Source organism: Adiantum capillus-veneris, chromosome 6 (genome assembly GCF_014529385.1).
Source record: "Adiantum capillus-veneris isolate H3 chromosome 6, ASM1452938v2, whole genome shotgun sequence".
In the NCBI taxonomy this organism is placed as follows: Eukaryota; Viridiplantae; Streptophyta; class Polypodiopsida; order Polypodiales; family Pteridaceae; genus Adiantum; species Adiantum capillus-veneris.
This window is the reverse complement of record NC_140936.1, coordinates 32,488,144-32,514,246: the sequence shown is the minus strand read 5'-3', so window position 1 is coordinate 32,514,246 and position 26,103 is coordinate 32,488,144. Positions and strand designations below refer to the sequence as shown.

General features: G+C 43.6%; 1 protein-coding gene across 1 annotated transcript in view; it reads left to right on the top strand.

Moving 5' to 3' along the window:
• Positions 1-23,199, top strand: part of LOC147455322 (uncharacterized) — a 117,435-nt gene extending 94,236 nt beyond the window's left edge. Inside the window, exons 8-12 of the mRNA XM_086514128.1 lie at positions 5,281-5,337; positions 5,428-5,495; positions 21,351-21,457; positions 21,524-21,597; positions 22,666-23,199. Coding sequence (XP_086370254.1) covers positions 5,281-5,337; positions 5,428-5,495; positions 21,351-21,457; positions 21,524-21,597; positions 22,666-22,794 — 435 coding nt within the window. The 3' untranslated portion in view covers positions 22,795-23,199. The remainder of the gene's footprint in view (positions 1-5,280; positions 5,338-5,427; positions 5,496-21,350; positions 21,458-21,523; positions 21,598-22,665) is intronic.
• Positions 23,200-26,103: the final 2,904 nt, after the last annotated feature.

Genomic DNA, 26,103 nt, shown 5'->3' with positions numbered 1-26,103 from the left:
TAACTATGGTTTGCACACTGTCGAGGCGACACACAGCAGGCTCTTTCTTCACAGGCCCATGTGATCTGATTTCATGCCCGTTGCCAATCCCTCGTTCCCATTCCTACTGGCCGTTCCGAATCCCCATTCTGCCTTTCAAACGTGAGTATCTGTAACAGGGAATGGCATTTCATGCCCATTGCCAATCCCCGTTCCCCATTCTGATATCCTGTTCCGGGTAACTATGGTTTGCACACTGTCGAGGCGACACACAGCAGGCTCTTTCTTCACAGGCCCATGTGATCCCATCGCAAGGAATGTTCGGGTGCTTGGGGATGGACCAACCAGTCGATGTCGGGAATGACAACATTTATGAAACCCCGCCTAAATCGAAAGCGACATTTAGGTGGAGGTTTCGAGAGAGCACACTATCGCTAGGTTCTGTGAGAGCAAAGAAACTATCTAGAGTCAAAGATGACTTAATGTATGAGAAGATACATGTGATCATTAAGGCGGAGTTGAGCCTCTTGAGGGGTGTCATTGAAAAAGAGATGTATGCAAATGCGGAAACTTACAAAAGAGCTATGTATGCAGATATGAGGAAAGAATTGGACAAAGAGATGCTTAGTAAGCGTGACGACATGTACACATCATTGAAGGCCGAAATGCAGACGATTGTGAGGGCAGAAGTGAATGCAATGGAATGTGTGATGCGGAAAAGATTAGAGGATGCACTCGCTATGTTTGAATCCTGGAAATAAAAAATGGAAGAATGCATGAATGAAAAGGATGGAGTGATTGAAGCACATAAGGGAGACCTTGCAGCTTGCAAAAATACCCCCGCGAAGGAGGCAGAAAATCAATCCTCAATGATCAAGGAGCTCGAAAGCATTAAGGAGCAGGTGAAAAAACTTTACGAGAAGTGGAAGAGCAAAAGGCACGAACAACCTCTTCGTCGACGAAGCACGTATTCAAAACACAAGAGGAGGTTGATAAAGGTGAAAAGTGGATCGAGGAGTCGTCATTACTCATAGGCCGTCACGGATTGCTTCTCGGCGTTTGGTACAACGAAAGAAGAGGGCGTTTCTAGCTCGTCGACTAGAGCCGGATCTATATCAGTTTTTTTTGAGCGAGCATTTAGGCGAGGCATGGCGACTCTTCCATGAGCACTCCCCCCCACCAAACATCACTTCTACGGAGGTATGGGGTCAGTATGCATCATCTCTCTACACCGTCTTGGGGCAGCCACCTCTTCCAGATCGTCAGAGCCATGCCCACACACATGTGCTTTCTTTACTGCCGAGATGGTAAAGAAAGCCATTGACAGGATGAAGAAGACTAGGAGAGCATATTATCACGATGGCCTGGTAGCAGAGCATTTTATACATGGCAAGGATTTGCTTGCAAAGCTTCTAGCAGTGATGTTGAACCATACCATGTGCGAGGCCCTACCTGATACTTGGAGTTTGTCCACGATTGTACCTATCTTCAAGTCAAGGGATCCTATGGAGCGTCGAAAATATCGCACTATCATGATTGGACACACATTGGCACGGTTGTACGCATCCATCCTTGAGGAGGAGTTGAGTAGATGGGCAAAGAGAGAGGGTGTACAGGCAACAGGACATGCGGGTTTCAGGAGAGGTTTCTCTACTCTTGATCATATTCTGACACTCAGAGCCATTATTGAGGAGGGGAGATCACGTGGGAGACAGCTCTGTTGTTGCTTTGTGGACTTCCGCAAAGTCTTCAATACAGTGCCCAGAGCTAGATTGATGCGCAGGCTGCAAGAGATGGGGGTACCCATAGAGTTGATTTGGGGAATCATGGCTCTATATAAGCCAGTCATGGGGCATGTACGCACCTGAGAGGGGATTTTTGATTTGGTTCACTCCACTATTGGGGTGAAATAGGGCTGCCTGCTATCTCCTACACTATTTTTCATGTATGTGGATGAGGTTGCTGACTACATTGAGAGGGATGGTGATAGAGGAGCGCAGTTGGCAGGGACATGGATCCCACTATTGTTATATGCCGATGATATTGTGCTGATTTTGGACTCCCCAGAGGGGATACAATGTCATTTAGATGCTTTGTACACTTTTGCCCACGATAGTGGATTGTCTATTAACCTGGGGAAAACCAAGGCTATGGTGTTTTAACACCACACCACAGTGGGTCAGGAGGTCAGCACCTACTTTTACATATGGCCAGGAGACGGTGGAGTATACAGATGCATACACCTATGTTGGGGTAGTCTTCAGTGGACCGGCATTTTCATTGAGGAGAGCAGCAGAGACTAGATTGACGAGAGCTTATGCAGCCTTGAGAGGTTTGGAGAAGATGTGTTTGTAGGTTCAGTTTCAGGAACCTCAAACAAAGCTGTGTGGCTTTTTGACACTCTAGTGGCTTCAGCTATACTCTACGGGGTTCAGATTTGGGGGCCCTCAGTGGACCACCAGGGCAGATCTGGTAGCACTAATGGATGGAGATGTATGGAGAGGCCTCTAGTCTCTATGATCTCTCGGCAGATGATTTGGGCTAAGGCCTTAGTGCCACATGAGATTATTCGGGGCTGAGCTAGCTGCCCCTCCTCTCGTAGTTGAGGCCCTTACTAAATCAGTTACCTTCATGCATAATTTATGGGACCTTCCGAGAGACAGATATGCTCGGCTAGCACTTGAGTCATCCTGACAGCTAGCGCTACAAGGGGAGAGCATGTTGTTATGGGCAGATGACATCATGGTTTCAGTCACATGGCTTCAACATGGATCGACTGCCTCCATTCCAATACTCCTAGGATGCATCCTCCCTTTCTCTCACACAGACAAAGACCACTAGACTTATACGTCAGGATTTGATTCAACTAGATACCAGAAGCACACAGATACAACCGATACAAGAGTTGGGCACGAAGATGGCTTTCTATAGAGAGCATATCCTCCAACTAACAGAGGATGGATATGTGATCAGACCGGCCTATATGGTCACTTATTTATCCTATGGGATACGATGTGCTATTGGTCAAATGCGCACATCATCGTATCAACTAGAGATTGAGACTCGCAGATTTGGGAGAGTACCAGCAAAAGCCAGGATATGCCAGTTTTGCCTCATAGAGCTAGAGACAGAGTTACATCACATTTGTCATTGTCCGGTATACTGTGAAATACGAGGCCGCTTTCAGTGTCTATTGAGAGAGGGCTTTGGACCGATGGCTAGAGTTATGACATATCAGGATCAGAGGTGCCTTGGGTTGTTTTATCTAGAGCTGCACAGACAGAGGGAAAGTCTCTTGAGGAGACTAGGTAGTGGGAGACATTCAGAGAGGGAGATCACTGACTTCTTTAGAGCAGGGACTTGGCAGCCAAATGAGCATGCTTCACAACAGGCTTCAGAGCCCACTTCTACCAGAGGTATATTAGTGGACAAAGCCACTGAGCCGGGGAGAGCTAGACGCCCACGTCTACGGGGGTGACCATGACGTCGATGGAGGCTCCACCGGAGAATCATGACTATTCTATCACCACATGGGAGACGCCCAGTACGACTATTTACAGAGGCGGACACTGATGAAGCTCTTCAGTGACTGATGCAATACTTTCTCGGACAACGCCCGATGCCGGGCATCCTCGGGCATGGTTGATGATGGTGATGATTTTTAGTCTGACGATTTCAGTTTTTTAGTTTTAGTCTTTCACTTTACTTCATTTTATTTTTGTACCCAGACATTGGATTAGATCCACAAGGATTGTATCAGTTTGGTCTCATGGATCATTTTGGCCTTTTGAAGACGTCCAATATAACATTTCATCTCTCTCTCTCTCTCTCTCTCTCTCTCTCTCTCTCTCTCTCTCTCTCTCTCATGATTGTACTACCTTGAGCATATAGACATGCATATACCCCTAGAGATAGAGCTCCATCCCTCCTCAGATACTCCACTACCTACATTCAGTTCAGTTTTGTATCAGTTTTGTTTCATTTGTCTTTCCGATAGACGGATGACATACACACCATGTACATTTGATTTGTCTCATAGGCCGATTTCGGCCTGACATAGACGTTAAAAATCTTTCTTTCTTTCTCCAAGTTCAATTCAGTTGTTTGGAGTTTTCCCACGTGTTGCTATAGATCTTCGGCTTGGGGTGTCAAAGTCTATTACAGGCATAGTTGCTCAGATCTCTAGAGACATATGTAGGCTATGTAAATAATGTTACAAGGGAACACCCTTTTTTGGCTAGGGAATGTTTGAACGGGATTCCGGACATGTGCAGGCGTTTCAGAACGGTTGGACGGTCCGGGTGGTAGTCTGTCACCAGAACGGAAGGGAACGGGGCCAGAACGGCAAGGGCAATTTAACTTCCATATGGCAAAAAACATCATCATTCCCCCCCCTCCCTCCCTACTTATAGAAACACTCCCCCACCCCTTCACGTCTCCATTCAAGCTCTCAAGCTCTCCCTCTCAAGACACAAGCTCCCTCTCGAGTCTCAACTTTCAAGCTCTCTCTCTCTCAAGTGACAAGCTCTCTCTCTCTCCCCCCCTCTCCCACTCAAGGCTCAACTTTAAACCTTCAAGGTCTTTGAGCTTTCAAGCTCTCAAGTGCACCCACCACATTCAAGCCATAGTAGGCTGAAACAGCCTTCAAATAGGTTTATTTGTTAGTAATAGTAGTCAAAGGACTCTAATGTTTCTTTTATTTAATCGCATGATCTTGAAAATTCCATTATTAGGTGTTTTTAATGCCTCCCGTTCTGTGCAGTTCCCATTCCGGGTCTTGGCTGTTCCCCCTTTTTTTTTGGTGGGGGGGGGGGGGACAAGGGATCCATGTCTTCATTCTGTGTTCTGGGTAACTTTGTATAAAATCTTGTTCATTCGAGACTACTCATTGTTCATCTCTAGTCTAGGGGTGTCTATTGGTGACTACTGTGGTTGTTGTCTGGTTCTGTTCACGGAAGTCTATTGTTGTGTTGCTCACTGTCTACTTGTATGATGTCTTCTTTGGGTGTTGAATGAGACTTCTTGCAAAGTGCACCGAGACGCAGATGTCGAAGAGAGCATAGGTGAACGCACATGTTTTCCATCTACAAGCATCATATCCTTTCCTCTTCATCCTAGGTTATTTTTGTGCTTCCTCTGTATTGGACTGTGTTTAAATTACACAGTATCTTCAAGTTTTCTGTCATATAATGAGTGTGAAACAAGAATGACTTTATAGTAATTTGGTATAGAGATGTTTTAAGAGCATGCTTTGGTTTAGCGCTTCTGAATTGGGTAATTATTTCTTTACCTAAACCTCAGGCAACTGCAGCCTATGCGTCATCGGATTTTCATAAAGCAGAACTTCTAACAGAGAAGGTTTGTGGGTGGTCAAATTCATTTCCCAGTCAGGTTACATTACAGGACGAAGCAAAAAACCAATTTTTACTTGCTTTTTTGGAGATGCAGGGCAATATATACAAACAATTATCTATGGAAGCTAAGGAGAGGGCAAACACATTTTTATTGGGAATCAAGTACGTACGTAATGATAATTATTGTTTTAGCCGTGCTATGGCAACATAAATGCTTAAGCGTGCAACCTACAACAGACGTCAGCAAAGCTGAGCTTATGAGGAAAAGTTGTTGCTCAGTGAAAAACTGTCATGGAAGTGTGCACCGTGGCAAAGGATTGATGATTTTTTTTTTTGAAATACTAATTTGATGGTGCTTGAATTCATGATTGATTGTTTGAGAAGATCAATTTGAACTTATGTCTAATCAGTGAGCATTACGAAGCATATGAGAACAAGCAGGTCGTAGGCCGCTGAAAAGCACAAAAACATGTACAGCCTAGGGGCCTCATACAACCTCTCTGCATAATCATGCCATGCGTATGGATCCTCAATGGCTGTGGTCGAGTGGGGCTCTCTAAAGGTCCACCATGCTGTTGCACTATCAATACTCATGAATAGGTTGTAAAGCTCAAGCTCCTCCGCCCCTGGAAAGCTCGCCGCTTGCGGCGTGTGGGAGTCTTCATCTGTTGTCTGACCTCTTGCTTTGTAGTCTTCCCAAGAGCTCTCTGGCTAACTTGATTGGGGGTTTTGCAGATTCCGGCCGAGGGGCCTAAAGCCTAGAGAAACAAGGAAGAATTTTAGGAAACCCCAACTTATGGAGTCTTGCCGAGTGGCTCAAAGGGATAGGAAGTAATAATCCTAACCCTTACCAACTTATAAAGCTTTGTTGAGGGGCCCAATTAAATAAAAGATACACACACATGAGACGTAGAGAAGGATGACGTGGCCAGCAGTATGGACCCCTGCACTACCTCTGCGTTTTATGCTGAGCATAACACGTGGCAGCAGCTGTACAGATTTCCGCTTTTTATGGTGGCCGTGGGCAGATTTTACGTGAGCTTTTTGGTCCGGATGCTTCTAAAATTAAGTGCTTTTGGACATGATGCTTTTGGTGCCTTGCTTTTGGCACCCAGGGGCCACTTCTCTGGATGCAAAGTCTTGGAAAGAGTCGGACCCTTGGGTGCTGTACATTGCGAGCAATAATAATAAAGAAATACCGAAAGGGGTGCCAGTCTTTGGGGCCAGTGGCTCTTGGCTCGGAACTCCGCTGAGTCGTGCTGACTACTCTCTCTCTCTCTCTCTCACACACACACACACACACACACACACACACACACACACACACACACACACACACACACAGAGCTATTCCAGTGTTTTGAAGTGATAAAATGTTTCCAAGTGTGTAGATTGCAGTTATCTCTGTGTTTCCATCCGATATCACATGCTTAAACCACCCCCCCCCCCCCCCCCCCCCCCCCCCCCCCCCCCGCAGGTCTGCAACTCCATGTGGCATGCATGTCAGACTTCCGGACGTAGGCCAAAGTGCCATCCCATTATATATAACAAGACGGTGCTGGGAGCGAGTAAAGGGCGTCCATAGGCTGTGGGTTGGTTATTTTCACTGAGACTCGGATGAGCTCCTCCTTCTCTGTAGGATGTAGTATTTCTTGGTCCTCAAAAGCATAGGTCTCTCACTCGTGGCAACATGTCCAGGCGTTGAAGTCTCCCATGAGGAAAACTTTACTGAGTGTAAAGTAACCCATAAACCCTTCCATCAAACATGGGTATGGTGACTTTCCCCACCCTCCTTTTGGTGAATGTAGAGCGTGTGGGTGCAAAGTAACATAGGGTGATGCATATAATAGGCTCTTGTGTAATCTCTAACCGGATTGAAATTAAACGCGCCTTTGGATCTCGTGTTAAGAGAACGGCCATTGGCCCATTCCTTCAAACCCTCGCAAGTGTTTTGGTGTGGACACTTTTGGTGGGCGGACGCCCACTATAATTTGTGGATCCTTGGTAGGCCTTTCTCTGGGCTCTCTCTGTGTGTAAGACAATGTCTCAATTGCTCGTCACATCCTCTAGTCGCTCTGGGTGTGTCCATAGATTACCATTGCAGTTCCAAACGGCAATGGGAATCTCCTCATGTTGTGTTGTGTAGTGTAGGCTGCAAGTCCCTATGGAACGGCCTTGCCATCAATGATGACCTAGCCATTGCGGTATGATGTCTCCTTCCCTTCTTCACGTGCTTTGAGCACTCTAGGCATGCATGCCCGTCTTTGTGCTATTCGTATCACCATCTAGGTAGATGGGGGTGCTTGTGAGTTCTCGTAGAATCACCCTCTTTCTAACGAAAGAGGCCCTTCTCTCTCTGGAGGATAATTGGAGGATGAGGGCTCTCTCTCTCTCTCTCTCTCTTGTTTGTCTTTTCCAGCTCTCCAAATCTTGTTGAAGGAGGGTGGCTCTTGTTCTTTGTACCCAAGCTTGGGACATAGTTCTCTACCATCCATGTCGAGTGTGGAGTCTTTCTTCTCCACTATGTCGGTCACTCTCATGTTGAGTCAGCGGGCATACCGCATCTCCTCCTCCTCAAGGGTAGTGTGTACGAAAAGGGATTTCTTCTTCTTGGCTTCCACTTTAGCCTCTTCCTCCGCCTCCTTGACCTCGTTCTCTTCATAAACGTAAATTCTTATCTCTAAAGCTTGCCGTTTAGAAACTTTTTTCTTATGCATAGGGCACAAATTCGGATGGTTTACCTTAGATGCTTCTTTTGGACAAGATCATCTTGGATTTGCTCTTTCCATATTTTGGTAGAGTTTTGGTAGTAATTGGAGAAAACACATATAAAACCAATTGTCTAAACTACAACAAGAAAATAGTATCAAGTCAACTTGGCTATCGACTAGCAAGGTTGGAAAGGTATATACGTACCTTACCGTAAGGCACGGCATGTCCGTATTGTACAACGTACCTTGCGTACCGTACAAGCATAGATTTTTACAATTTGCAATTGCAGCCTCTGGTCGGCAACGCATGAATTCGTGGGTTATATTCGCGTGTAGATTATAAGATACCCGTATAGAGAGTTCATAAAATAAGCTACTGAGCTTTCAGGTTTATAAACTAAGCTACAGAGAGTTGAAGTTTCAACCTTGTAAAGTGTTTTGTTGAATGTTCAATGTTGTTGCATCATCTATGTATATTTGGGTCTCGATTGGTAATTGAAGTGTTTATTTGTACCTGTTGTAACATTGTTCAATTCTAACAGTTTGTAACTCGTATGAACATCTCAAATTTTAAAGTTTATGCCATATAGTAGTCTTGTTTTGCTTTTCCGCAATCATACTTCTGAATATATCATGAACCTATGAAAATATTGTAGGTTTTAGGCGTTTTAAAAAATAACGAGCGAATTTTACGTACCTTACACTCGATTTGTTCAGTTTTACGTGCGTTACGTACTAATCATGTATCAAACACTACATACCCTACCACCTTGCTATCAAGCGTCCAACCCAATCTATACATATCCTATGGCAAGGTTTCGATAAGGTATTTCACCTCACGCTGCGTAACCCTACACAGTCTTCAACTCACATGCACTTGCACAATCTCTTTTAAGCTTCCACTAGAGTGTACACCTTGCGCAACAATATCTCCTAGGAAAATGCAGATCTGAGAATTTTGCCCCCGATGCCCACACGTTATGACGAGATAAAAGGTTTCCTCAAATTCCGCATCATTTTGCATATACTTTGTGTAGATTAATTGTGTGTAGAAAATTTCAAGTCGGTCCTTGTTTGTGAAGGAGTACGAGCGGAAGTGCGACGCAAGAGAGAGAGTGCGAGAAGAAGAGCACGACGATATGGTGAACTCGCTCTACTGTAATGTGTAGAGCATAGTGAGTTCTTATTAGGTTTTTACAAAAGAATATGTGTACATACCTGGCGGCCCGCCCACTTACCTGGGCGACCACATTGGGCTTTATACCCCAACAACCTCCCACTTAAAGTCCAATGTGGCACTTTAAGTGTGAGAGAAGCTACTATACAAGCTAATATACAAGAGATGTAGAGAAGTGATGTACTACCCTACACCTAACTGCTTGCGAAAATGTGCAAAACTCTCTGAGGGAAGTCGTTTTGTAAGTAGATCAGCAGGATTTTCTGTGGTGTAAACTTTGACAAGCTGAAGTTGCTTATCCTCGAGCATTTCCCTGATGAAATGATACTTCACATCCACATGCTTTGTCTTTGAGTGATAAACTGGATTGCGAGCCAATTGTATAGCACTTTGACTATCACAATATAACACAGGCATCTCTTCTTTGATTCCCAAATCTGTTACTAGTCGATTAAGCCAAATTGATTCTTTGCATGCCTATGATGCTGCAACATATTCAGCCTCTGTAGTAGACTGAGTAACACAATCTTGTAATCTAGAACGCCATGATACTGCTCCACCAGCCAATGTAAAGACATACCCTGACGTAGACCTTCGGTTGTCTAAGTCACCTGCATAATCTGAGTCTGTAAAACCCTTTACACTTAGCTCCTGACTCCCATAGCATATACGCATACTCTTTGTAGCTTTCAGGTATCTCAATATTCCTTTCACTGCCTCCCAATGTTTCTTGCCTGGGTTTGACATGTATCGACTTACTACTCCCACTGCAAATGCAATGTCTGGGCGAGTAGCAATCATTGCATACATCAAACTACCCACTGCAGACGCATATGGAATCTTATCCATTTCAGCCTGTTCTTCCTCAGACACAGGACAATCTTGTTTGCTAAGTTTCACATATGGTGGCAATGGAACACTCAGTGCCTTTCCCTTCTCCATATTGAAACGTTGCAAAACCTTGTCAATATACTCTGTTTGAGATAACCAAATCAACTTCTTTGATCTGTCTCTCTCAATGCGCATACCAAGGATATGACTTGCTTCACCCATGTCTTTCATGTCAAACGATTTTGCCATCTTTGACTTCAAAGCTGAAATTTCTTCCAAGTGCTTGCCAACAATCAACATGTTATCCACATACAAAATAAGGATCAGCCAACTACCATCCTTAGCCTTCTTTGTATATAGACAGTGATCGAACTCACTACGTTTGTAGCCTTGAGAAAGCATAAACTTGTGGAATTTATGGTACCATGCCCTCGGTGATTGTTTTAAGCCATAAAGACTCTTTAACAACTGGCATACCCAATCTTCCTTGCCTTTCTCAACAAACCCTTCTGGCTGCTGCATGTAAATTTCCACATCTAAATCACCATGCAAGAACGCTGTCTTGACATCCATTTGGTGCAACACCAAATCTAATATGGCAACCAATGCAAGAAAGCATCTCAATGTAGTCATCTTGACCACCGGAGAGAAGACTTCATCAAAGTCAATGCCTTGTTCTTGCTTAAAGCCCTTGGCAACAAGCCTTGCTTTGTACTTTGGCTGACTATCATGAGCGGTGATCTTATACTTGTAAACCCATTTACAAGGTAGAGCCTTTTGCCCTGTGGTAATATAACTAACTTCCATGTCTTGTTTTTATGCAGAGCTGTCATCTCTGACTGCATGGCCAATTGCCAATTCCCGGAGTCCTTCATTTGCACTGCTTCCTTGTAACATGAAGGCTCATTGCAATCAATCAACATGACATAATTCATAAATGGAACAAACCTATCAAGAGGTCGCGTGACACGGCCAGATCTACGCACAATAGGTGGCTCAGGCTCAGCCACAACCTGTGGTTCCACTCTATCCTGTCCTTGCTCCTCTTGAGCTCTGACATTTTGTCTTGCACGTGCAGGTCCATCTTCTTGGAAGACAACTCTTCTAATCTCCTCAATCCTCTCTGGTTTAGAATGATATTTGGATTCATTAAAGTGAACATCATTGCTGCGGACAACCTTTCTGGATTCGGGATCCCAAAGTCTGTACCCCATCTCACCAGAATTACCATAGCCTAGAAAGATGCACTTTCTACTCTTTGGCTCAAGTTTGTTCCTAAATTCCTTTGGAACGTGAGTATATGCCTCACAGCCAAAGACTCTGAGATGCTTGTATGAGGGCATTTTGCCCGACCATACCATCTCTAGCACTGAATCCTGCTTCAAAACCTTGTTAGGAGATCTATTTACAAGATGAACAGCTGTTGATACAGCTTCAGCCCAAAACCCATTTGGAAGTTGTCCATTAGACAACATACTTCTGACCTTCTCTTGTATGGTCCTATTCATCCTCTCAACAACACCATTTTGAGGAGGATTGTAAGGAGCAGTAAGTTCACGTTTTATACCTTTTGACTCACAAAAGTCCTGAAAGGCCTTTGAAACATACTCTCCACCATTGTCAGTGCGTAAGCATTTAAGCTTCTTGCCACTCTGATTCTCCACAAGTGTCACAAACGTTTTGAAAACACTCAACGCTTCATCCTTGTGCTTGAGAAAGTAAACCCATACTTTCCTCGAGTAATCATCTATAAATGTCATAAAGTAAGAAGCTCCCCCTAGAGATAGGTTAGGCATAGATCCACACAAATCACTATGAACAAGTGCCAACTGTGTATCTCTTCTATTGCTTCTATGCTTATGTGGCTGCTGTGTTTGCTTACCATACAGACAATGTTCACAGAATTCAAAATCATTAAATGAAAAGCCAGGCAAATAACTAGAACGAGACAAGATTTCCATTCCCTTCTTGGACATATGTCCTAACCGGCTATGCCACAAAGAAACGTTCGGCTGCTCGGTTACATTGATTACATTTTTAGAGACATTTGATATATAAATCATGTAAAGTCCTCTAGACTTTACTCCATGTGCTACTGTCATAGAACCCTTGGATATCTTCCACATGTTCTGTCCAAAAGTGGTGACGTAGCCAGCATCATCAAGTAAACCTGTGCTAATCAAGCTCTTTGTAATTGCGGGAACATGTCTCACATTCTTCAGCGTGAAAGAAGAGCCATTCTGAAACTTCAATTGTACATCTCCAACACCTAAGATCTCACATGTCTGCCCATTGCCTAGCCGAACATGATCTTTAGTGGTCACATAAGAGGTAAACCACTCCTTGTTTGGAGACACATGAAGTGATGCCCCTGAGTCTATAATCCAGTCACTCAGTGCATTTCCATCAGATGCTGTAAGAAGAGCCGAGTCCATTGTATTCTTCAAGAAGTAGATGTCTCCTGACACTAGACTGTCATCGTCTGCAACAGTGTTTGTCACATTTATTTCTTGAATCTTCACTGAGGACTTGTTCTTCTCACCATGGTCTTCAGCTTTCTCTTTGCCTTTTTCTGCTTTCCATTCTCTGCAGTCTCTTTTCATGTGACCCTTCTTGCCACAATGGTAGCATTCTATGTCACTCTTGCCTTTAGCACTACGGGACTTGCTACAAGACTGATTCCTCTTTCCACCTTTGTACTTTTCTTTGGTCCTTCCCCTGACAACTAAGGCTGTTCCTTTGCCTTTGTGCATTGTCTTTCTATTGGTTTCTTCAGTAAGCAGACTTCCTTCTACACCTGCTATGTTCAAACCATCTGGAGGTGCAGAATTACTCAAAGCTGTGCGAAAAGTGTCCCAACTTTCCGACAATGTGATCAACAGGATCATAGCTCTAACAGGTTCATCAAACTTGACACCTTGAGCTGACAACTGACTATAGATTGTGTTGAATTCATTCAGATGATTGGACATAGGTGTCCCTTCTTTCATCTTCAAGTCAACAAGCTTCTTAAGCCAATATACCTGTGAAGCTGCACTCTGCTTCTCATAAAGATCACTCAGCTTTAACCATGCTTGATAAGCCGACATCTCGTCTGCTACATTGAAGTAAACGCTTTCTGCCAAAGTCAGCATAATGGTAGAAAGTGCCAATTCATCCATTTCGCTCCATTCATCTTCGTCCATATCTTCTGGTTTTATCCCCTTGAGCTTTATAGGTTTTATCCGCTTCTTTTGTCCCAACACGTGCCAAATTTGCTTCTTCCACAATGGGAAATTGGTTCCATCCAGCTTCTTGATATTGTAAAGAGCAGTGTCCTGTGATCCATCCATAGCTACGCTTCACAGTAGTTTGCTTTTGTGGGAAAAATTCGGCAGAGTTTCCCTTGTAAACTGACCTCTGAACCAATATCAACCTGTCAAATGAACCAAGAAAGCTTCAGATTCTGCAGAAATTTTGGCAGAGTCACCTTTGTAAAATGGCTTTGGTGTACTAAAAACAGACCAAAAAACAGCTCAAAAACCACTGTCTCTCTGACACTGTAAGCTACGGGTAAACCTGTCCTGCACCTGTACTGTCTCTGACTGTCCTGTCACTGTCCTGTAAGCATAGACTGCGACAATGCCTCAACGGCAGTAAAGCAAAGATGCAATCCCAACTGTCTAACTCACAGTCAATACATCCTAGCTACCTATCTAAGGGTGCTCGAGGGATCGCTCCAAGACCTGTATCACCGAAAGGATCTCAACATTCGAGAATCCCCCAGCTCAATAAAACCTCACTCAACCCTCAACAAAGGCTGCAGTAAATCTGACAGTACATAGACTTCCCACAAAGTCATACATCCACAAATTTCCCACTGTATGCTGTAACCGCTGCGGCGGTTGTTTGCTGCGTGACTCACAACCAGCAAACCCTCAACAGACATACATCATCTCTGACAACACATCCCATGTGGAAGTACCTGCAATGTCAGGATGAAATTTGGAATATCAAGCAGCAAACACAAGCTACCTGATGAACTAGTGGATGTCGCCTACAGTCTGTGTGTAGATGCGTCCGTGTCGTATGTGACACGCCTCCAAGAACTGTGAGCTGTCCTTCGATGTGTAGACAGCCACAAATCAACACTCTGGGAGTGTCGATATCCTGAGCACCTGCAGTCGTAGGCCGAAAACCCCAAATTTGTAGAGTCGGATCTGCACCCGTCGAGACCACGTAGTCGAAAATGTCCTACGCAGAACTTTGTCGAAGCCGAACGGTGGCCGAGATGACCTCAGAATGAAATTCTGAGCACACCATACCCTACGGGCCTTCCCACAAGATTTGGAGCCGTGTCTTTGCCTGTCGAATTTCACTCCAATCTGAGCTGGTGACTCTAGCCTCTTGCAGTGCTGCCCCGAGCCTCGATTTGAGCTCTGATACCAGTTGAAGGAGTAAGAGCGGAAGTGCGACGCGAGAGAGAGTGCGAGAAGAAGAGCATGACGATATGGTGAACTCGCTCTACTGTAATGTGTAGAGCATAGTGAGTTCTTATTTGGTTTTTACAAAAGAATATGTGTACATACCTGGCGGCCCGCCCACTTACCTGGGCGACCACATTGGGCTTTATACCCCAACAGTTTGCTCGCATCTGCTACTATTTGGCAACGTTTGGGTTTTTATCTCTCACGTTTTATGTAGGAAGTATGGGGATATTGCCTTGACGCTTGTGTGGTGCTGATTTTGGCAACTTATGGCAGTGACTCGAGTCGTGTCTGTATATATTGAATTGTGCTCTCAAGCTGCCATTCCATTCCCGCAAAGCTTCCAAGCTTTGTCGAATGTCTCCGTTCCCAAATCGACAACCACGGCTGTGATACCACATGCACACACACATATCTATATATATATAGAAGTTAGTGATCTCCCTCTGTGAATAATTCCCACTGCCTGATCTCCTCAAGAGACTCTCCCTATGTTTGCTTAGCTCTAGCAAAAAAAACCCGAGGCATCTCTTTAATCCTAATATCTCATGACTCTAGCCAACGGTCCAAAGCCCTCTCTGAATAGACAATGAAAGTGGCCTCGTATCTCATAGTATATCGAACAATGACAAATGTCATGTAACTTTGTCTTTGGCTCTATATGACACAAATAGAAAATCCTGGTCTCTGTTGGTACTCTTCTAAATCTGCTAATTTCAATCTCTAACTGATGCAATGATGAGCGCATCTGACCAATAGGGCATCATATCCCATGGGATAAATGAGTGTCCATATAGGCCAGTCTGATCACATATCCATTCTCTGTTAGTTTGAGAAGATACTCTCTATAGAAAGCCATCTACGTGCCCAACTCTTGTGTCGGTTGTATCCATGTGCTTTGATATCTACTTGAATCAGATCCTGACGTATGAGTCTAGTGATCTTTGTTCGTGTGAGAGATAGGGAGGGTGCATCCAAGGAATATTGGAATGGAGGCAGGCTATCTATGCTGAAACCATGATGTCATCTACCCATACCAGCATGTTTATATCCCTCTGGAGCTGTCGGGATGACTCAAGGGCTAGTCTAGAATATCTGTCTTTGGGGAGGCCCCATAAACTATGCATGAAGGATACTGATCTAGTAAGCGCCTCAAACTCGAGAAGGGGGGGGGGGGGGGGGGGGGGGGGGGGGGCAGGTAGCTCGGCTCGAATAATCTCATGTAGCACTGAGGCCTTAGCCCGAATCATCTAGAAGATCATAGAGACTAAAGGCCTCTCTATACATCTCCATCCATCAGTGCTACCAGATCTGCCATGGTGGTCCATTGAGGGTCCCCAAATCTAAACTCTGTAAAGCATAGTTGAAGCCACTACAATGTCAAAAATCATGAGCTTTGTTGGAGGTGCTTGAAACTAATCCTACGAGCACATCCTCTTCAATCCTCCCAAGGTTGTATAAGCTCTCGTCAATCTAGTCTCTGCTGCTCTCCTCAATGAAAACACCGGTCCACTGAAGACCATCCCAAGATAGGTGTATGCATGTGTATACTCCACCATTTGCTGGCTATATGTAAATGTGGGTGCTGACCTCTTGACCCACTGTGGTGTGATGTTAAACACTATAACCTTGGTTTTCCCCAGACAATCCACTATCATGGGCAAATGTGTACAAAGCAACATAGAGGAGGATTTGCGCGTCTGTCGCACGTGTCAAAGCAAGGGACTTGCCGTACACTGTGTGCAAGCCACAAATGGCTGCAAGCACACAACCAGACTAATCGAGCAAGCTGAAGAGAGCAAGGGTGTGTCACTCACCGCCCTACGCTGGCCTTGGTGGAGGATTCCTTGCCACGAAGAAGAGGGAGCTACCGCCGTGCCGTGCTCAATCGCCTTGCCGCCGCCTTGCCGTCGCAATGCTCGATCACACATACTCTCTCTTTCTCTCTCACGCATACACACACACAGAAGGAGATGAAGAAGATAGTAGAGATGGAGCAAGAGCACTCTTCAATTGCACAAATGAGAGAATGAGTGATTTTTAGGTTTAGTTGACTTTTATACGAGCTCGCTCATTCACACTTGGGTGCCCATGCTTAGCCAACTAACCCTTAAATGTTCCAATTAGAGTGCGCCTCTTATCGGCGATCACTCTTACTCTTTTCCTATTGGACCGACAAGCCCGGCCCATGACTACTAGAAGTGGATGCCGGTGGTTAACATGCCTCTCTTCCTGATGTAGATTCTGCCCTCAGATTATAATAGTGCAACATCGGGATTCCACGATAGGAGTACCTGTAGATAGCAGAAGAAAAACAAAAATTGTGAAAGGTCAAAGGCAGCATGTACAAGCGTGCAATAAGTGAGATGCATACATGATATTCTAGGAAACGCAAAAAAAAATCATGAATTGTAACATTGTCAACTAGAACAAACGTAGTACCTGAATAAAATGAAATTGAGTTAAGGTCTATTAGGTTGACTCTAAGAGAAGTACACAAGAGCTAGGGCTAAAGTAAGTACTAGATTGACCAACGTTAATTAAAAAAAGTCGACTAAATAGGAGTTAATCCTAGGAATGCTCGTCGGGGTCTAAAGACTAGTAGTGATCTTGTCACCTATATCACTTAAGTGTGATCAACATAAAATACAAAGAAGTTTGTGCTATTTGTTTTCTCTTTTTTTTTCTTTGTCATAGTTGCTATAAGTAGCTGGGGGACTCGAGGTCTCAAATACTAGCTTGAGCATAAACTAGTCGGGAGACTTGAGGTCTCAAATACCAGCTTAACACATGAACTTCCACAACACAAGTCACACTTAAGTGGAATAAGCTAGAGAGAACTATATCTTCATAGCCTAAAACATTACTAAAGTTACTACAATTAATAGACTATTTAGGAATTAAAGTCAGCAATTAAGTGACGTAGTTTAGCCCAAGGTCCTGATACTTACTTTAAGCCAACTAATAGACCAAACTCAAAGAGAAGAACAAGGTACTAGAAGCTTGAAAAAATTATAGCATCTAAACTGGCAATGTCACAACTTCATAAATTTTATGCATTATTAGAAACTCAAATGACAAGATGCAAACATGTAACTGTGGAAAGCAGAGATAAAAGGAAGTAATACACCTGATATAATGTAGAACATCCGTTGTAACATGTAAACATCCATTGTCGTTGTCCTTCGAAGGCATCCTTATGTAGTCACAAATTGCACAATAGTCATCACCAAACATCCACCTTCCAGAGGTACATCAGTGGGAGAAAAGAACTTTGCTAATCACTAAACTCTAAAACAAAAACACTCCTATCGTACTAATCCTACCTACCTTCCACTAGAGTGATTAGGATCAAAGTAAGTGGAGGTTGGAGAGCTCAGTCGGTAGCTCTAAGGCTAAACCGTCATCCTCATCATCAAGGTAGGTGTAATCCTCTTCGGTAAGGCCGTGTCTCATTTGTCCAATCACCATTATTGTCCTCGTCCTCTTCCGTACAGAATAGTATTAGGAATGTCACGAGGCGTGCATACTCAGCCTGGGCAAAAGGTAAACTTGGGCAATTGAGCGAACTTCTTGGATAGAATAGGGATCCAACGTAGTCAAGAGGCGGACCAACCACTTTAACTCCTCAACATTTCTCTCACAAGCGAGTGTTCCAACCGAATCCCATTCAGAGGAAATATGAGGATAACATAAATGCATTACTTGGGACAGGTAAAAGGAATATTCGTAAGAATCAGCCATATCTGTGAACACAAATAGAACATGGTTAGGTGTTTGATGACATAGGTTTCTGTTTCAGTATACCTGATGTGATATATGTAGGTCTGGGTCAATGATTTTGACTAGTATTGTGCACACTCGTTTGCTAATTGCTCTTGCTCTTTATTATTTTTTTATTTTATTTTTTTTGTTTGGTTTTACACTAGGGTGGTTAGTTACTATATCTATATATATACAATCCCTAAAATCTGAAAGCTCAAGGGTCAGGGAAAGAAGGGTAAGAGGGAAATAATTTAATAGGCTGACGTGAATGAAGACTCACCCTTTCCTTGGGTAGATCATACTTTAAAAGGATGTCATCACCTTTTGGAACAATTATTCCAATTGGTAATAGGTGAGGATTTTAACCAATAGTTCTTGTAAGGTACAACAGAATGAATGTTTGCGCTTTGCTCAAGATGAGTGCTCCGAACTGTGTTCAAGTTTCCTTTTGTTCTTATGGAAGGGAGAGCCTTCCGTTCTTAACGAGAGAGTGCAATGATCAGAACAAAGTGAATGGACACTGTGCGTGTAAGTGTATGAGACTGAGAGATAGAGAAAAGAGAGATACGACACCAGAGACGTTGTAAAACCCTCCTCCGAAGGCCCCACTCTTGTCGGCAAGAGTGGTCTACTATTGATTTCACAAACTGGTACAAACTGAATGCATGTGACTGATGCAAGACGACGACGACGGAGATGACGAGGCGGACCTAAGGGTTGGAATCTGCAATCCTTCATCTGCTGTCCAAAAACGCTATGGGTTGAAATCTGCTATTGCCGAAAACGCTAAGGAAAACACTGATTCTGCTGGTCTTTAGGGCTGAAAATCTGCATCTACTCCAGGCTGAATCTGCTACTCTTTTAGGGTTGAAACTGATGGTCTTTCATTGCTGAAAGGAGAATGCTTGGGCCTCACACCGGCTCAACTAGGTACTCTGTCACATTCGGATCGGCATTCGAGGGATTGATTACCAATGCAACTCCCGTGCAAGGACAACTCAATCTCCGGATTGGCGAGGACAAGGACCGCGAATCATTTTTTATCGCACCCATCGAGGGATGTGATATCATCTTGGATATGCCATGGAACTTCCACATCCAACCGGTCCCAAACTATGTGGAAAAGTCCCTCATCTTTGAGCAGGAGGGCAAGAACATTAAAATTTTTGTTGATGCTGGGGATTGGCTATTCCCTACTGTAAGCCATATCTCCATTAAAAAGGAAATAAAAAAGTGTGTTTCTGCTTACTTGATTTTCGCATGGGAAAAGGATAAATCTAACGAGGGGCCACTCTGGAGTCTTGAAATTAAAAGTTTTCAATTTATTGAAAGATATAAGGATTGTTTCATTGAAACTCTTCTTGATAAGCTACCCTCGGAATGTCCTGGAGATCGTTGCATTGATCTCATACTTGGTTGCTCTCCTCCTAACCAACACCCTTATATAGGGTAAGTCTTGCTTAGCAAGAGGAACTTTTGAAGCAAGTCAACAAGATTTTGGAAAAAGGTCTAGTACGACCTAGTGCTTCACCCTGTTGCTCTCCAGTTCTACTAGTGGAGAAGAAAGATGGCACGTTTTGAAGGTGCATAGACTAACGATTTCTAAACAAGATCACCATCAAGCTGTGATCACGTCCTCTTCGTATTCTTCGGTGAGCCATGCGGAGGTGAAAACATGTTTGGATTTTATCCATGATGTGGGTGCTTCCATTCGCAAAAGTAGAGTCGACCACAGAGTATGGGCATTTCCTTTCAGATAAGAAGATGCTCTTCGTACTTTGGAGTAGTTAAAAAGCGTCCTCTTCAGAGAACAATATCGAACTCTTGTTTGAAAGCAAGAGCTCTGTGGGTGTCTTTATATCTTGAAACAATGTCGAATTTAAGTGCTTGCCCACTCTCTTTAAAGTCCTTGGTCATTCCACCCTTCTTCTCAAGATGGTCGAATCTATTTTAATCGGTAACCTCATCTCCACCTTTTTCCAAACATTGACTTGTCCGAATCAAAACTGTCCGAGGATGATGTATCTTCGTGAGAATTGTTTTTTATGCTTCTTGGATCCTTTTGTCCTTCTTGGTTTGTCGGTTCTCCTTGTTCTTCTTGCTCTTTCGAGTCTTTCTCTGCTTCCGATGCTTCCCGTCCTCCCCGCTGTAGCTGGAGGAAGAGGATCTCTCAAAGCTGCGTGAAGTCGAAGATGAACTGGGATCATTCTCAAAGCGTACATGCTTCTTGGATCTACTAACTGCTTCGAATGTAGATTTCTAGCCTAGGTAGCCAGGGTAATCTATTGCGTGACTTTTCTTTTGCGAGTTGTTCAAAGACTTCCTGACTTTGGTAATGGCACTGTCAAACTCATCTTATCTGCACTTGGCTTGGATTTTTGCTTCATTGCCAACTTGAGAGGGTGGGTGAATGGCCGCCTGCCATCCCAAATGGATCTTGTCAAGTGGATGATTCTTCAGAAATTTCGCATATTGTGGGTCCTTTAATATTTGAGCATCTGGTTGGTAGAGATGTCAATGTGAAGTTGTCGTTGGGTTTCACTCATCTTTTCGAGGTCACTTGGCGGAAGAGGGCCATACTCGGCTCACGAGTCCTCGGAAGAGGTCCGTTGGTCTCCTCGCTCATGCGAGGTAGAACTGTTCCTCCCTGCCAGATAAACTACCGGAATCCATGTGTGTTATAGAAAAGGGATTGGATCCTTCTTAGAAGAAGAATCGTCCTTGCTCTTATACCACTGTAATAGACTCTTGGACACTCCAAGCCGAAGATCTACAGCAACACATGTGAGAAAACTGGCTGTTGGGCAGGGTAACCGGTGTGTGACTCTGTATGGTTTTTCATCTCTCTCATTTTTAGGAGCATTATCATCATTAAAATGGAAATTGTGCAAGTTTTGATTTGACTGAACCCCCCCCCCCCCCCCCCCCCCCCCCCCCCCCCAACACCGCATGGCACGGCTTACCCCTTTTGTCTTTCATTTTGGGTTGCAATGATTGAAACTACCAACCAAATGATTGAAATTTGAAACTACTGAAATCTTTTCTCCTGTCATGTCGCTGTATGCAGGAGTCGGCAGAGCGAAAGCGATTTTACCCTTGATCTGCAGGAGCAGCACATTCCTGAGGCCCTGCAGCTACTTAGGCTTCATTTGAAGTCTTTTTCTTCAATCCCTTGTATGAGACTGACTCATTTATATTTCTCTTGTTGGATTGTTCTAATACTGGTTGCTCGTTTTGCAGCGTGTGACACGTTTACTGTTGTCACGGGCTGTTTGGAAAACCCAAAAGCAGGACATAAAAGAATCAAACAAGAGGTAATTGAAGATACTTTTTCAGAGTCTTGAAAGTCACGTGTACTTCATGTATTGTTGCAAAGTTTGCTTTTAAGTTTTGTGCACAGCTGGCGACCAGTGTGTTTGAAATGCTGCCATCTCTCATAACATTTGTTTCTCTCGATTTAAGCTTCTAAGGTTGTCTCTTTGGAAAACAACTAGATCCGATTAGACCTGGAAAAGTAAACAAGAACTTGTGGGTAAAAATGAGCACAATCCTTCAAAGAAGATATGGATCCTTCAGTAAAACAAACCAGGTCCTCCGCTTGAGATTGTGGAAAGTTTGTAATATTGGCGTTTTGATCGCCCGGGCAGCTACTGCCTGGTTTTATGCGCTTATTGCTTCCAATGCATATCTCCTGCTCATTCCCCCGTCCCGGATGTCAGAGCATGGCAATGGACTATGTCATTTGCACAAACTCATCCATTGGTGGAAAAGTATTCTGCAAAAGACTTGGAGGTGCAAATTACCCCTTAGAGAGAGGAGTATTTCAAAAAAATGTCTCACAGGTTTGCTCTGTCTGGGGCCCCTTCCAGCATGTGGGTGCATTGCTTCTTCTTCATGTTGTTGCCGTTGAATCCACCACTAATAGAGTGCGACTACTTTCTTACCTGGGTGCTTTTCTGGGTTCTTTGGACTTTTTGTCGTGGCAACAGTTCTTAGCCATAATTTTGTATTGAGCTCCTTCAGTTTCTTCGCACCATTTGGGAGACATTTCACTTGCAATTTGAGGTCTTTTATTTCTATTGTTCCTGCATGGCTTCACCCATTTTGGGTGGCTATGTCTTGTACATTATACATTATTGTAATTAACGGAAATTCAGTTTCACTATTAAAAAAAGGGGTGTGGGTGCACCGTGCACATGTGTGCGCAATGGTGTTGTGGGGGGTGGGGGGGGGGGGGGGGGGGGGGGGGGGGGGCGCGGGATTGAGGGAGCGAGAGCTTTTGAAGAAGAGGCCGCTCCATTGACGTACATGTTCTTAGTGTGGAGTGCATGACTAAAAGACTTTGGGTATCATTGTTTGAAAACTGATTTGATGGTATGTAGGTGGTTGGATACTTGGAGACGAAAGGCTACAAATGGGTTGAAACAACTCCGTTCTGTCTGCAAATCCAGATGAGAGAAACCAGACACATGGAGGGAACGAGAACAGGATGTGATGGGCTCAGCAAGTAGCCACCAGAGTGGTATTGCAATAGGAGAAGGGTAATTGCTGTCTGAAAGAGCTGGTAGCAGAAGCTTCCGGACTCAGAAGTGGAATTCTTTGCACTGTGATACCTGTTGAGAACATGCTCAGGCTACTCTCATTTTGAGATGGCGGAAGACATTTGCTCTGGTCCAAAGGCAAGACTGCCGCAACTATTTCGGTTCCAAATTGCACACAGCAGGTCTTAAGTATGTATTGCCAAGAGTTGGAAGCTCCTCTGCTCTTAAGTGAATACATTTTGCATCAGAGAAGTTGATAAGTAATCTACAGGTGCCTGTACATAGCCCTAGGGATATTAAGTCATTTATCTAACAAAGTGATTTTGTTTTCAAATATACTTGGTAGTAATTAAGTGTTGTGCATTATCTTGGCAATACGCTACAGTGCCAATTTTCATCAAATTAAATGCTTAGAATCTACACATTTAAGAATTTTGAACCCGAAACGAAACCATAAACATGCACTCTACAAATTACAAATATTCAAGCTTGCATGCAAGGAAAATCCATGAAGAAGGGATGCAGAGTAGTGATCACTCCTCACCCAAGAGTGGATTGATGACAGCACGATTGAAAAATAGAAAAAGCGTACAATCCATCAATGCAGAGCTCATAATAGTGAGTTGATCAACTCACCCCTCTGAAATATGTGTCCTCTCCACCTCTTTACTTCTTGTTTTCCAAAGAAGCCTCTAAATATTGAATACGAAATGCAGAATTGGACGATGTAGGCCAAGGTAATAGAAGGGTAAAATTGACCATAAGCCAGCAAAGTGGAGTGCTATATTGATATTGGTACCAATTTCAGTATGCAGTAAACCCAATCTAGTTGTCAACCACTTGTATGTGGGAAACTTACCTTGAGCCACAGATTGAATGTGAAATTTGAAGCCGAATCAACCAATACAGGTAAGAGTACACATAACCATTTGCTCACAATTGAGCATTATGAGGTGAAAATGAATGTAATAAGTTTGTCCCACAAAATGCTTACTTGAGGGGGGGAAATAGTTCATGCAATTGACCACACCTCCCAAAAAGGTAGCTGCAAAGAGCTACAAATGATGTGCTGTATTGTAAACAAGAACATTTCAAGGCACGGTGGTAGGATATATTGTTTTCAAGAAATCAAGTATGCTACTTCTCAAGACAAGTATGCTATCTACGTCACTATATTGCACACATAAAAGATATGCCTGAAACTTGATGCAGGTTGTCAAAAGTCCAAACTGTTTTCAGAGAAAACTACCAAAATACCCTTGTAATATGTGGAAATTCTCAAATTATCCCTCAAATTTTGAAAATTCCTAGTATACCTCTAATATTTTTCCAGCAATTCCCAAAATGCCTTTCAATTTCTCCAAAATTCCCAAAATGCCCCTCATTAACCTCACTAATATCTCTATCAAGGCAATTTTTTTAGCCTCTCTTCATAGGAAGGTGGGTTCTCCCACAGTAAAAGATGATAGGACTGGTTTTAGATGGGATTGTGGGCCTAAAAGATGAAATCGCTCGTCATTTTTAAACATAGATGCCTCTATTTGTGAGCTCATTTGTGAATAGTTTGGTCTAAGACACTTAAAGATAGATCTTCATTGTCATAAAGATTAAACTATGCAAAAATTGAGGCAAATCTATCCCAAAATGATACAAGGGTATATTGGGAATTTTGAAATTTGATGGGTATTTTGGAAATTTTCACAAATTTTAGGGATATTTTGGTAGTTTTCCCTTAATTATATATGTGCTTACATTTATGCGCATAGCCAACATGCAATAGGTGAGTCTGCATGTTCCAGACGTAACGAAATGATTAGGTGTGAACGGATGCAGCCATGCTCACAAGGAGGTCCTTGTTTGGTTGAACAAGAGTTAGGCAACCAATAGCTCCCTATCAACAACACCAAAGGATTCGCTATGTTCATAAAAAATAGAACGACAATTCACAATGTATTGTTGAATCATGGATAACTCATCTTGTGAAAAATAAAAATCCTTGATGCATTGTGTCAAAAGGATTACATATGTCCACTTGCATTTTGCATAATGAATACATTCATTTATATTCAGCATGTTCCTTTTTTTTAGATAATTAGCCAAAAAAACGTTTTTGTGGATGATTAAATGGCATCTAGAAAACATGCATAATAAGAGTACCCGATCCTTTATGGTATAATTGCTCATGCAAAGTTTTCTTGGATAAAAGCTCTAGCAACGCTTCTTATGGTTGATCTATGAGAAAAATGCTTAAACTGTTGTCCCCAAAGAGTTGGTCTACCAGTAAGGCTTTGGCCTCTCAACCTATAGGGTGTGGGTTCGAATTCCCCGTTGGGTCACACTCTAGAGGGACACCTTTTGCTAGGGCTCTTGCCCTTGGGCACTCGAGTGCATCCTCCTCCTAGGGTGGATCACTCGAGGAGGAGGTTTCTAGCTGGTTGCTACTAGTTCTCTCCGTCGTTCCCAACACATGGTGCATCAATTAGGTGGCCATGGTGATGCCTATGCGTGGCTCTTGCCCGATGGCATGCGGCCCTTTCCCGGCCATGTAACATGGCTAATATTTGGAAGGGATAAGCACCTCCCCCTGTGGGCCCTCTGGTGTGTCTCAAAAAACAAAAATCTTAAGCTATCAAACTTTTCCGACACAGATGTTCCAATCCTCGTTGTAACTCACCTATGGTAGTACAATTACTTGTTAGAGAATCAAATTTAAGAAGGACAAGTGTGACTAGTTAAAGAGATGATATAACACTTGTAAAATTCACAAAACACTTGCTAGATCATCGACATGTATACACTTATACATACATGAAAAGAGAGAGAACTTGACAGAGATTGAGGATTGTATTATGGGCCCCCCCCCCCCCCCCCCCCCCCCCCCCCCCCCCCCCCCCCCCCCCCCCCCCCCCCCCCCCCCCCCCCCCCCCCAAACCAAACAAAAAAAACAAACAAACAAAAGGGTATTGTATTTATAGTTTCTCTACACTTCAAACAAATAAGTGTCCTTGTTTGTCACAACATTCCCTTGTCAAAGAGATTAAAAACTCCAAAATCCAACAACATAACCGTTGTTTGCTACATATCAACCTTGCATGAGCCAAACCAACCTCTCACCTCTGAGCATGCTATCCTTGGTGGAAAGTGTTTCACTTTGTGGGTGTCAAGACTTGGAAGAGAGTGGATGGAGGCCACTTGTTCCACACTCAACCAAGGTGCCCCCTCTTGGAGCCCCTCCTGGCTATCCATTGTTGGCTTGGCCACCAAATTTTTCCTTGATGT